This window comes from Otolemur garnettii, unplaced genomic scaffold, assembly GCF_000181295.1.
Source record: "Otolemur garnettii isolate 467f Iridium unplaced genomic scaffold, OtoGar3 scaffold00327, whole genome shotgun sequence".
Taxonomy (NCBI): domain Eukaryota; kingdom Metazoa; phylum Chordata; class Mammalia; order Primates; family Galagidae; genus Otolemur; species Otolemur garnettii.
Window position 1 is genome coordinate 433,721 of NW_003852722.1, and position 12,784 is coordinate 446,504.

The 12,784-nt window shown below is 40.0% G+C and overlaps 1 gene segment (V, D, J or C); it reads right to left on the minus strand.

The window, feature by feature from the left end:
- Positions 1–2,324: 2,324 nt before the first annotated feature.
- LOC100944919 lies at positions 2,325–2,859 on the minus strand. The segment is given in 2 exon segments: positions 2,325–2,695; positions 2,814–2,859. Coding segments are annotated over 2 exon segments (417 nt in total).
- Between the last annotated feature and the right edge of the window lie 9,925 nt (positions 2,860–12,784).

A 12,784-nucleotide genomic window follows, 5' to 3' on the forward strand; every position in this document is an offset into this window, starting at 1 on the left:
CTTAAACCCAAGAGTTTGAGGTTGCTGTGAGCTGTGACCCCACAGCACTCTACCCAGGGCGACATAGTGAGACTCTGTCTAAAAAAAAAAAAGCTTTGTCTTCAATTTCAGAGATCCTTTCTTCTGCCTGCTCCACTCTATACTGACAGATTCTACTGTTATATCAGAGCTCCTCAAATAGCTTTTTCATTTCCTTGAGCTATGCTCTTTTCTCAATGTGTTCATGTCCTTGGAGATTTTGTCTTTGAATTTGTTGACTTCTTGAGAAAACTTTTGCACAACTCTTTGGATTTCTATTTCTATCTTTTCTTACATTCTATTCATTTAATAAGCCATCCCTATTTGAATTCTATTTCTGACATTTCAGCCATTCGTTTATGAATGGCATCTTCTGGCATATCACCTTTGTCATTCCTTGGAGGAGTTGATCTACTCTGATTATTCATGTTGCCAGAGTTTTTCCACTGGTTCTGTCCCTGGATTATTTTTCACAGTTTGGCTGATAAAGCTGATAAAGTGAGATTGTATTGAGGGATCCAAGATTCATAGTTAACCAACCCTTCTCCAAAGAGCTGGGACTGATGGCTATAGTTCTTCCCCTACAGCTTTACAAAAAACCCTTTCATCCTGAAGCCAGAGATTCTGAGGACCCAATTGGTGTAATGGCGCTAGGTGGCTCTGTCTTGTATTCAGCCAGCCTCTATCTAATCCTAGTGAGTCTGCATATTTGGGCTGAAATCTCAGCTGGAGAGAGATACAAGCAACTAAGACACCCCAGCCCACTCCAGCAACAACTGGAAGAAAAGAATCAGTCCCTCCCACTACAATACAACCAGGGATAAAAGTTGGATGGTCCTCAGGTGTCCAGCCCAGGTCAAGAGTTCCAAACCAGTTGTCCCAGGCATCACAATCACTGCTCAACTAGAAGAGGTCTAAAGGACTCCAGCAACCAGACAGAAGGGCTCCACTAGCAGCTCTGTCCAGAAAACCCAAGAGGCTGGAGCATGACTCTCTCCAGTGCTCAGTGGAGTCAGGAAGGCCAATCCAGCCAAAGAGTCAGTCCAGAGGGACCAGCACCTCCATCCCTGCCTTACACCACAACCACACCACACCACCGATAACCCTGTCGGGCAATGGCCAGTTCCCTCCAATGAGCAAATGTACCAGGGATACGCACCTGCCAGAGTCAAAGAGGAGTGTGCCTCCTTGGCCACCACTCTCAGCCACCAGCAGGAAACTTGGAAGGGTTCAAGCCCTACTCCCTCTGGTGCTCAAAGGAAACTGGGAAGTATTCCACCAGAGTCTGTCCCAAGCTGGTGGTTGCCATCGTAGAGCATATTTCTCTCCCATAGAGTCCATGCCCCTGCTCCAGCTGCACTTTGCCTCCCATACCTCTGTGGGCCAAGGTCTGACTCCTTCTACCAGACCACAGAATCAGGAAAGTGTCTCTCCAAAATCTGACCCCAGCAAGAGTGCTGCCTCTGCTGCCATGCAAGTCACCACACAGATCTTTGCTCTAGTCGCCATGCCTTACCACTATACTGCTCGAGGCACCACCACCACCACCATGCCACCGCTGCTGCCCTGCTGCTGCTGCCACCACTGCCCCACTGTCATCATGCACTTTCCTGGTGTCGCACCAGTCCTCCTTCACCCACATCTCCCAACTTCCACTCAAGTCATAGCTTCAGCACAGCTAGCTATGGCCCACATGATGCCCAGCCCTCACAAGAAACTACCAGACCACTCTGGGCTCTGCAGGGGGCAGGCCTGCAGACCACCAGGTAAGGGGGGAAGGGTGGACTGGGAGTTCAGAATTGTGGGGAAAATATTTGTTCAGCTTTTATGCCAGGCAAGAAAATGCCTGGGCTCACAGGCAGGACCTCTCTGGAGAAGGAGTCCTGGTGTTCAGTGACTCTCTCCAATGGGGTAAAACAATAGAACTTCTGTTTACTTCTTGCTTGTAGACAGCACACAGCAGAGCCACTCTTTTGGGGAAAGGGACTCTCATGCTCATGGCAATGGGTTTTGTACTTGAAGTTTGTTTCCTTGGAGTCGCAGCTTGCCTCAGCAGGGATGACATGCACTCATCAATCTTCTCTCTCAGCTTAGCTCCTGACTTTCAGCCTCAGTGAGTTCATTCTGATCATTATATCTCCCTCTGGACTGGAGCCTGTATTGAAAGCTGTCTCTAGCCACCTATCTTACCTTCTCCCAGTTTTCCCTTATTAATTCTTGGGATAGTTAAGATGAACTGATATTAATAAGTATTTTTTAAAAGAAGGAAAGATTGGTAAATCTAATCTAAAGCTCACATTCTGAAGTCACATCTTGACTCTCTGAAAACTGCACCCACCTAGTGATTTGTGTTCAGCTCCCCCTGCAGTCCCACACACTGTGGTACTAGTAGCACAGAAGTACATAGCTGTGTCACTCCAGTGCACAGAGTGTTTGCTCAGGTTGAAGGAAGATTCACTCTTCCTGAATTCAGCCTCAAAGCCTTTAATGCCTTGAACTCGGGTGTTCCCAGAATAGTACCGGAGGAGAAACTGGAGGCCTTGTCCAGGGTACTGGACATACCAGAAGAGAGTAGGTGTTGTACTATAGGAATACTTGCATCCCAACTCCAGCGAGTGTCCTTCAGAGACAGTGATGGTAGCATCAGTCTGAGTCACAGTCTGAGCTCTGGCATCTCCTAGAAAATTAAATTTGTGTCACCAGTGAAGACAGTTCAGACACCAGTGTGAAAAAGAGTAAGCATTTCTAGGCAAAACTGACAAAAACAGAAACCATAAAGAATTTTTTTTACTCACTCAGGGCAAAATGAATCCCCAACACTGTGATGAGCACCAGAAGCATGGCTGAGCAGGGAGATGCTGCAGGCTTTTTTCTAAAAGATGTCCCAAGAACAGGCAGAAGGGGCTGCAGATGCAAAGATCTTGGAAATAGGTGTGGGGAAGGTTCAACTAGACTAGCTCCTTGCTTAGATAAAAGTACAAAAGCTGCTGCAATGGGCTCAGATGCTTTTTGATCTCTGATTCTTGTCACATGTCTCTACAAAGAATTCAGCCGCTTGAAGAGAGAAGGAAAGGAGCAATTGATGATGAAATTAACCAGAAAAGAGAACTTGCTGGCTGTATAGCATCGCCTCCTGGAGGCCAGGTTTAGAACTAGAGTTTAGCACAGAGAGCTCATTCATGTGTATTCCTTCTATTTTGTGAGACATGTCACAACTCTCACACATGTTCCTTTCGTCTCAAATCTATTATGGTGTATTAGTCCTAAAGTTCATTAGCAATAGGAAGTCATATGAAGTAGAATAACAAGTCACTTCACTGAGAAAACCAATTTTTAAATAGTACGCCAGAATTCAGATGTGAATCTGTAAGAGTCTTTGGAATCAGACAAATTGTCTCAGAATGATTTGGGATGGTCCAGCGCTGCCATACTGGTGATAGAGGGTAATAGAGATATTTGCCCTGGATGATGCTTATGCACCCATAGCAGTAAAAGACAGCATGTAAAATGAGAAAAGTGCCTCTGTGTGACTAAAGGCAAGATGCAACTCTTGAGGGGAAGGCCCTAGGCCCAGAGGAAATACAACTATAGAAACGTCTGGTGCTAAAGAAAATAACATCAGACCAAGAGAGAAAACTCCAAAAACATGAGAATGAAGATATTCACTGCTTTCTCTGTAGCCAAAGCAACACTTTGACAAACTCAAAATACTTCTTTTCTTTGATTCTAGAAGTGTGAGCCCAGTCATCCCCTTAAGTTCTTTATTCACTTGTCCCTAATTGGAGAGATAGTCTTTCACAAAGAAGATTTTGTAATAATGTTATTTTGTAAATTTTGTAGCCTAGACATGGACTTCTGACTCCTACAACTATATGCTCATCTTCCATCAGTTCCAAATTTCTTTCTGACTAAAATAGTAGAAATTTAAATGGAAATAAACAAAAGTTCACAAGAGTACAAAGAATAACAATTATCTGGAGAAAAGAAGATATATATATATGATGGAAAGTGGATGAGATCATATATGTATGTATATCAATACATACAAATGAGATCATGTATATAAATATATACAAATATATATGTATATATAAGCATATATATATATATATTTATACACACACACATACATATGTTTGTTTGTTTGTTTGTTTAGAGGACAGAGTCTAACTCTGTCACCCTGGATAGAGTGCCCTGGCATCATAGCTCACAGCAACCTCAAACTCCTGGGTTCAATCAATCTTCTTGCCTTAGCCTCCTGAATAGCTAGAACTATAGATGCCTGCCACAAAACTGGCCAGTTTTTCTATTTTTAGTACAGAGAGAGTTTTGCTCTTGCTCAGACTGGTCTTAAACTCCTGAGCTAAAGTAAACCCCCAGTGTTGGCATCTCAAAGGATGGGATCATATTGACAATTAAAGTTAGGACAGGAAAAATTAGTCAAAAATAAGCTATGAGAAGCATTTTCTTTTGGCTTTCAAATTAATGGTAATTTTAACTCCTCTTACACAGTTCCTGGGCAGGGGCAAAGCCCAGTGTGTTCAAAGTTCTATAGTCATTATTCTTAAAAAATCCTGACTCTTGGCTTTGAATTATGTTTTCTTATATGTATTCCTTCTATTTATTAAGATGTTTTCTGTTAACAAGGGCTTTAACCTGAATTTTTTCAACTTTTCAAAACTGGTAGGACAAGTTATATTAACTCTACTAAATAAATTAAAATTTAGTACATGATAATTATAAAGTTAATCATTTCTTGAAAACTGCCCATGTGCTAGGAAATTCCAGTGTTAACAGTGAAAACTGTTGTTGCCCAGCCTAATCCTCTTTACTAGTTCTTTGTAACCAATCTCCAGCTACTGTGAGTGCTGGCTACTCTTGGCCCTGTTCCCCAGGGAACTGACCTATGCCAGCGAGAGTCACCATTATGCAGTAGAGTATACCTCTACCCTCATTAAGACCATAGCCAATGACTATTCTTACACACAGTTGGTCAGCAGTATGGCCCTCTTACCCCAAGGTGGGAGGGATCAACTCTGTGATATAATTCATACTCCAGAGCTCCTCTGATCAGGCTGAATCAAGACTCCTGCTGAGCCACATCCATGCTTAGCCTTTATCTACCATCCCAAGATTAACCTGCTTCCCTCAATAAATTATAGGCAAAGAATCCCCAATTCAGGGTCTCCTTAGGACAAGCATTGTTAAATGAGATAACAGTATGTATATATCATTTAATCCTAAATAATAAATAATAATACAGCCTAAGATCAAATGACCCATTAGTAACATGATAGAGATTCAAATGAGAAATGGGTTCTTCCCAGGGCACTGTGATGCCAGAAGGTACACAATAAAGCTAGAACTAAACAAGTATCTTGTTTCCAGCACAACTTTATAATCTGTCTCAGTACCTTTCAAATCTTTCTTCCCTGACTTGGAAATATCTTGTTCCAGCATCTCCAGTTCTTTTGACTGAGAATTTGAAGCAAATTCTGATTGGGTTTCATTCTTTTCCTGAGTTACTATGCAAACAAACTGAACAGAAAACTTAATTCTGCATTTCTAAGTTTTTCCTATGTGCTGAATTACATAAACAATATCATGACTGACAGACCACAACTTCAGTTTTACAATAAATGTGACATTAACATTTTTCCTGTAATTCAATATAATATTTATTATAGGTCTTTTTTTTTTCTTTTTTTTTTTTATTAAATGATAGCTGTATACATTAATGCAAACATGGAGTACAGTGTAGTGTTTTCATATACAATTTGAAATATTTTAATCAAGCTGGTTAACATAGATTTCATGTCATTTGCTTAGTCATTGTGTCAAAACATTTATATTCTCATTCTAGAAAAGTTCACTTGTACCCTTGTTAGACAGATACATAGGTGATCTTTCCAGTCACCCTCTCACCACCCAGCCGCCCTTCTCCCCTCCCCTTCCCCGCTCCCTCCCCATATTCTTGGGCTAGAATTAAGTTGTATCTTTCATTTGAGGGCTATAAATTAGTTTCATAAAAGGGCTGTGTACATTGGATACTTTTTCTTCCATTCCTGTGATACTTTGCTAAGAAGAACATTTTCCAGGTCTTATGTCCCATTAGGCCACAGATATTTTTTCTGGATTTGGCAAAAGTTGCAGGGCAAATTAATGGTGTCTAGAAGGAGGGAGACATCTTCAGTGATTTCAACTATCCTGACCAATATTTGCCAAAACATTCTCAATATGCTACATGGCCCTGGTAATTATTCCATATAGGTCTTTCCTCACTGTAACAAAGCCACTTGGTGTCTGGAACTCTTTCTAGAGATCTTTCTCTAGACATCTGCAATCATTCTGTTCCCTCAAAACCCTGCTGAGTGTATGGTGCCCTCTATGACTAAAGCTAATCTTCCCTATGATCTCCATGCCACACTCAAGGACACAGGGATCAATAAATTTTCCCACACAATGATCAAGCCAGGGTTTCTTTTTTGAGACAAGGTCTCATCTCATTCTATTGTCCAGACTGGAGTGCAGTGGTGTGGTCATAGCCCACTGCAACCTCCAACTTCTGGGCTCAAGCAATCCTGATTCAGCCTCCTGAGCAGATGGAACACACTATACCTGGCTAATTTTTTCTTCATTTTTGTTTTTGAGTCTCACTATGATACCAAGGTTGATCTTGAACTCTTGGTCTCAAGCAATCATCTCACCTCATTCTCTCAAAGAGCTAAGATTACAGGCATAAGCCATCACACTGGTCAAACCAGGACTTTTGTATTCTAGACTTTAACCTAAAATGGCAACAGAAACCCTCTCTAATCTTTAATATCTATAACTTTCTAGGTTTTTTTAAAGGTTGTACATAATAATTGTACATATGTAGGAGGTACATGTGGTATTTTGATACACATACAATGGCTAATGCAAGATATGTAGTATATTTATCACTTCAAACATTTCTCATTTCTTTGTGTTAGGAAATCTTCTTGCTATTTTGAAATATACAGTAAATTATTGTTAACTAGAGTCACCCTACTGTGCTATCAAACACTAGAACTTATTCCTTCTATCAAACCAGGTGTTAACCCATTAACACCCCACATACGTGTCCCCTCTTCAATTCCTCCTACCCTTTCCATCCATTATACTCTCTACCACCACAATATTGACTTAGCTCCCACATATAAGCAAAAAGATGCCGCATTTGTCTCTCTGTTTTAGTTAGCATAAATACTTCCAAAATGCTCCTGAACAATCATTGAGTTAGTGAAGAAATTAACGAGGAAATCAAAGCTTTTCTTTAAGCAAATGAAAATGGAAACACAACACGTCAAAACCTATGTGGTACAGCAAAAGCACTGCTAAGAAGTAAGCTTTCATCAATAAAATTTTTAAAAATTCAAATAAACAATCTACAGTCCAGTACCTCAAGGAACTAGAAAAGTAAGAATAAGCCAAACTGAAAATTAGTAGAAGGAAAAAAATATTAAAAATCAGAGCAGAACTAAACGAAATAGAGACTAGAAAAACAATTCAAAGAATTAATAACACAGAAAGACTTTTTTGAAAAAACAATCAAAATCAATAAAATGTTAGCTAGAATAACTAAGAAAAAAAAACACAAGATTCAAATAAATAAAATCAGAAGTTACAAAGGAGACACTGCAACTGACACCACAGAAATACAATAGGAGACTACTATGGACAACTGTGCACCAACAAATTAGAAAAGAGGAAATGGATTAATTGGTGGATACATACAACTTACCAAGATTGAATCAGGAAAAATAAAAAAACTTGAACAGACCAATAACAAATAATAAGATCAAATCAGTAATAAAAATATATCCCCCACCAAAAAGCCTAAGATGGATAAGTTTACTGTTAAATTCTACCAAACATATAAAACAGGCTCCACATAGATAGGATTGAGATGGCCAACAAGACAGGTAGTATGTGCCTCTTCTAAGGAGAGAAACCAGAATAGTAAGCATGATTCCACATTTTGAACACATCACTGGGGAGAGAATGCTTGAATTTACCAAGGAAATCATAGTAAACACCAAAAGTGGATAAGAAAAGGATTTGGGGCAACTAGCCTATCTGGGGAGTGGCTAATAACTGGAAGAAGCTCTTGGACATGGGGAAACGGTAAGAGAGAACCCACCAGGGCTGCCCTCTCTGAGACAAACTTTTATATTGTTGGCTACAAAGGAACCTCCTGACCTATGCAAGTGTTGGAAGGTCTAACACAGACAGCTGCTTAGAAGTTGCACAGATATGTTGCTTCAGAAAGAGAACTCATGTGGAATCCCATAAGCATCTACATCTAGAGAAGCTTGAGCCACATGCCACTCGGAAAGCCTAGATACCAAGGAACCACAAGTGGGCCTGCAGTCACTGCACAGATGTAAGCAGGGAGAGAGGAACCCAGGTGCTCCCACACACCCATGTGAAGGTCCCCATTGTCCTACTGTAAGCTGCTATTGAGACTGAGATGTAAATGGACAGCATTTCTCACAATTTCTTGCCCACACTGCCTGCCTGGGTGGGGCCCCAGCCTTTCTGGCTTACAAGTCCAAGGTGCCATTTTCAGAGTTTGACACGTTGCCACAACCTGCCCTCAGGCTGAGTTTGTGTTTATGCAGCTACAGTCTATGCCTGGCTGGAGAGGGGCAGGGAAACAGGGCCATCCAGCATGTGTCTGGGATGGTGTCCACTATCCTGCCGCTGGCTGTGCCATGGGGCCAAATCTTGACTAGACTGTGCTCCCTGTAGTTTTCTTCCAGTGCTGCCTGATTGAGATAGATATTACCCTCTGATCACAGACACAGAGAGACTTTGGAGAGTTTGAAGCTTGACAATACATTACCCTTGGGCTGGCTTTGGGCTGATATAGCTGTAGCTCCACCTGGCTGAGGAGGGACAGAGGAACCCAAGAATTTAATGCTGGGCTATGTCCCACCCTCAGGCCAAGTCCAAAGTGACATGGCTATAGTTGTCAGCTGGCCAGGAAGGATTGGGGAGACCCTAAGCACATTTGTGATTCTACCCAACACCCTGTTACAAGTAGCTAAGGGACTGGTAACGAGTCTACCCAACCCATTACAGCTATCACTAACCACAACCAGTAACACCAGCATGAACCCCTTGAATCTAGTGGATGGCTCCACCACTGCTACTGCCACCTCCCATATCACACCAGCTGCTCAGGGGCCTGAAAACCTACCCATATAAGGCCCTCTGCTCCAAATACTAGCTTCTAAACAAGTCTCCTGAAGACCCAGAAGTGTGCCCCCCTAAACCAATACCACTGTTAGTATAAGCTGCTCTGGGGCCTAATATCAGCATACTCACCCCACTGCCTCTCTTCCCTTCTGGGGCCCAAAGCTTGGCTCAGCTTCTGTTCGAATTCCCAGGAAAACTTCAACACAGTTTAAACTAATAACTATTCTCTTGGCTACCAAAAAAATCACAGATACCACTAACCTGCATACTATCTAGGAACCTATTCAGGGATTATACCACTGTAGGCACCTAAAATCAAACTGAAGTGCCCTACTAAACCAACAACATAATCTATCTCCAGGAAAAAATTCTCACCTTTGAAAACAATTTTAAAAAATCAGAACAGGTGACTGCTAGGTCAGATGCACATGTATCAAGGGAAGGACACAACAATCATGAAAAAGCAAGGAAATGTAACACCACCAAAGGACCACAGCAATCATCCAGCAATGGATCCAAATAAAAAATAATTCTTCATAAAGCCAAAAGATTTCACATATTGAGTCTCAAGAAGTTCAATAAGATAGTAAAGAAATCTTAAACCGAATACTAAGAAATCAGAAAATCAATTCACCATATGAATGAGAAATTTACCAAAGAGATTTAAAAAAAAAAAAGTTCTGTGGCTGAAAATTCATTGATGGAAATACAAAATACATTCAAAAGCTTCAAGGAGAAACTTAGGTCATACAGCAGAAAGAATCTAAGACCATGAAGACAGATCGTTTGAAATAATCATCAGACAACAATAAAAAAAAAAAAAAGAAGACTAAAAGAGAATGATTTTGAGATATCTGGGACTACATAAAGTGACTGAGCATACAAATTTTCAGTATTCCTGAGGGAGAAGAGAAATCAACAAGTTTAGAAAACCTATTTAAGGAAATAATCAATGAAAACTTCTCAAGACTAGCAGGAGAGTTAGACATTCAAGTATAAGAGGCTGAACAATCCCCAGGCAAATACATTGCAAAAAAGACCTCATGGCAACATATCTTAATCAGATAAAATCAAGTCAAACTGAGAGAGAATTTTTTAATTAGCAAGAGAACAGCAGCTAGTCACCCAGAAAAGAAAACCCCATCAGACTACTGCAGATCTCTCAGCAAAAGCCATACAGGCCAGAAGAGAATAGGATGTAGTCTCAAAATGCAGGTGGCAAAAGCCTAGCTATTCAAGAATTTTATCTTGCTGGTAAAATCCTCATAAATGATGGAGAAATAAAGTCTTTACTGGACAAGCAAACACTGAGAAAATTTTTTATGGCTAGATTGACCCTATAGGAAATGCTGAAAGGAATCTTAAATGTGGAAATAAAAGTTCAATATATAATATACACCATCATGAAAACAAACAAAAGTTTAAAGCTTACAGGTCTTATAAACAAGGAGGAAGAGGGAGAGAAAAGAATTAAATGGCAACATAACAGAAGATAAGCAAACCAGAAAGACAAAAATACTAAGAAAAAGAACCGAAGAAATTATAAAGCAACTAGAAATCAGGTAACACCATGACGAGAGCAAAGCCTCACATATCAATATTAACCTTCAATGTAAACGCATTAAGTGCTCCACTTAAAGAACATAGATCAGGGCAGTGCCTTTGGCTCAAAGGGGTAGGGCACTGGCCCTATATGCCAGAGGTGGCAGGTTCAAACCCAGCCCTGGCCAAAAACTGCAAAAAAAAAGAACATAGATCAGCAGAATGGATGAAAAACATGATCCAAATATGCTACTTATAAGAAACTCACCTTACTCACAAAGACACACATAGAAATAAATAGTCCATGCAAACAAAAACCAAAATGAACAGGAGTAGGTATAATTATATCAGGTAAACAGTGAAAAAAATAAAATAGTGACAAAGAGGTCATTATATAATGATAAAGGGATCAGTTCAGCAAAAGGATATAATGACTCTAAATATATATGCACCCAACATATGAATACTCATATTCACAACACAAATATTACAGAACCTAAAGAAAGAGACAGACAATAACACAATAAATACAGAGGACTTCAACACCCCACTCGCAGTACTACATACATCCACAAATTCAATGCAATTCCTATAAAAATCCCAATATAACTTTTCAAAGTTTTAGAAAAAAATAATCCTAAACTTCATGTGGGTCTAAAAAAGGCCAAAATAGCCAAAGCAATCCTAACCAAAAACAACAAAACTGGAGACATCACACATCTAATTTCAAATTATACTTCAGGGCTATAGTAACAAAAGTACATCACGGGGCGGTGCCTGTGGCTCAAAGAAGTAGGGCACCAGCCCCATATACTGGATGTGGTGGGTTCAAACTCAGCCCCGTCCAAAAAAAAGTATATCATGATACTGGTTTAAAAGTAGACACATCAATCAATGGAACATATTGGAGAACCGAGAAACAAAACCAACCAACTGATCTTTGAAAAAGTGCACAAAGACAACATGGGGAAAGGATGCACTATTCCGTAAATGGTGCAGGGGAAAATTGGATAGCCACATGCATAAGAATGAAATTGGGTCCCTATTTCTCATTGTATACCAAAATTATATTGGCATATGGGTCATTACAAAAGTTTAGAGATACTCAGAAATTAAATTCAAATTAAAACTTTGCTTTTTTAAAGAAATGTAAAATCTTGCATGGATGAATCAGAAAGGACACTCTTGACTGTTTCTTGGAAGTGAAATAATGAAATAATGGATCATGACACTGTCTCAAAACTTTCATAGTGACCCACATAAAAAGTTTAACTCAATGGGCGAGTGCAGTGGCCCATGCCTCTAACCCTACCACTGTAAGAAGCCGAGACAGGGTAAATCACTTGAGCTCACAAGTTCAAGACCAGCCTGAACAAGAGTGAGAGGCCATCTCTGCTAAAATGAAAAACTGAGACAAGAGGATTACTTGAGACCAAGGGTTTGAGGTTACTATGAAGCTATGATGCCACAGCACTCTGCCATGGGCAACAAAGTGAGACTCTGTCTCAAAAAAAAAAAAAATTAACTCAAGATGGATTAAAGACTTAAATGTAAGATCTCAGATAATAAAAATAAAATAAAAATGGGTTTTTCATTTTAACTAGTCCTCACCCCCTGACTCTACTCATCGCCATTTGTTCACCAAAGGTATTTTATCTGGCAGGGAAGTGACATTGCAACTGAGGGTGAATATGGGTTTCTTTAATGCAAGTATGACTTACAGTTTTTCAAAGTAGGGTTTCGATGACTCTTTCCTTCCCTTTCCGATTGTGTTGCCTTTGAATTTCTAGAGCAAATGGTTTTTGTTACGACTGTCTAATATCTTGAGTAACTAAAATGAGGCAAGACCAAGATACACTAGGAATTGTGAGGGAATATCTTTTATCCTACCAAAACATTTTTTTCTTATATATAAAAGAAATCATAAAATCAATACCATTAAGACAAGTTGTGGAATAAAGCCAGAGTGGGCAGCAATATGTATATATTAACTATGCAC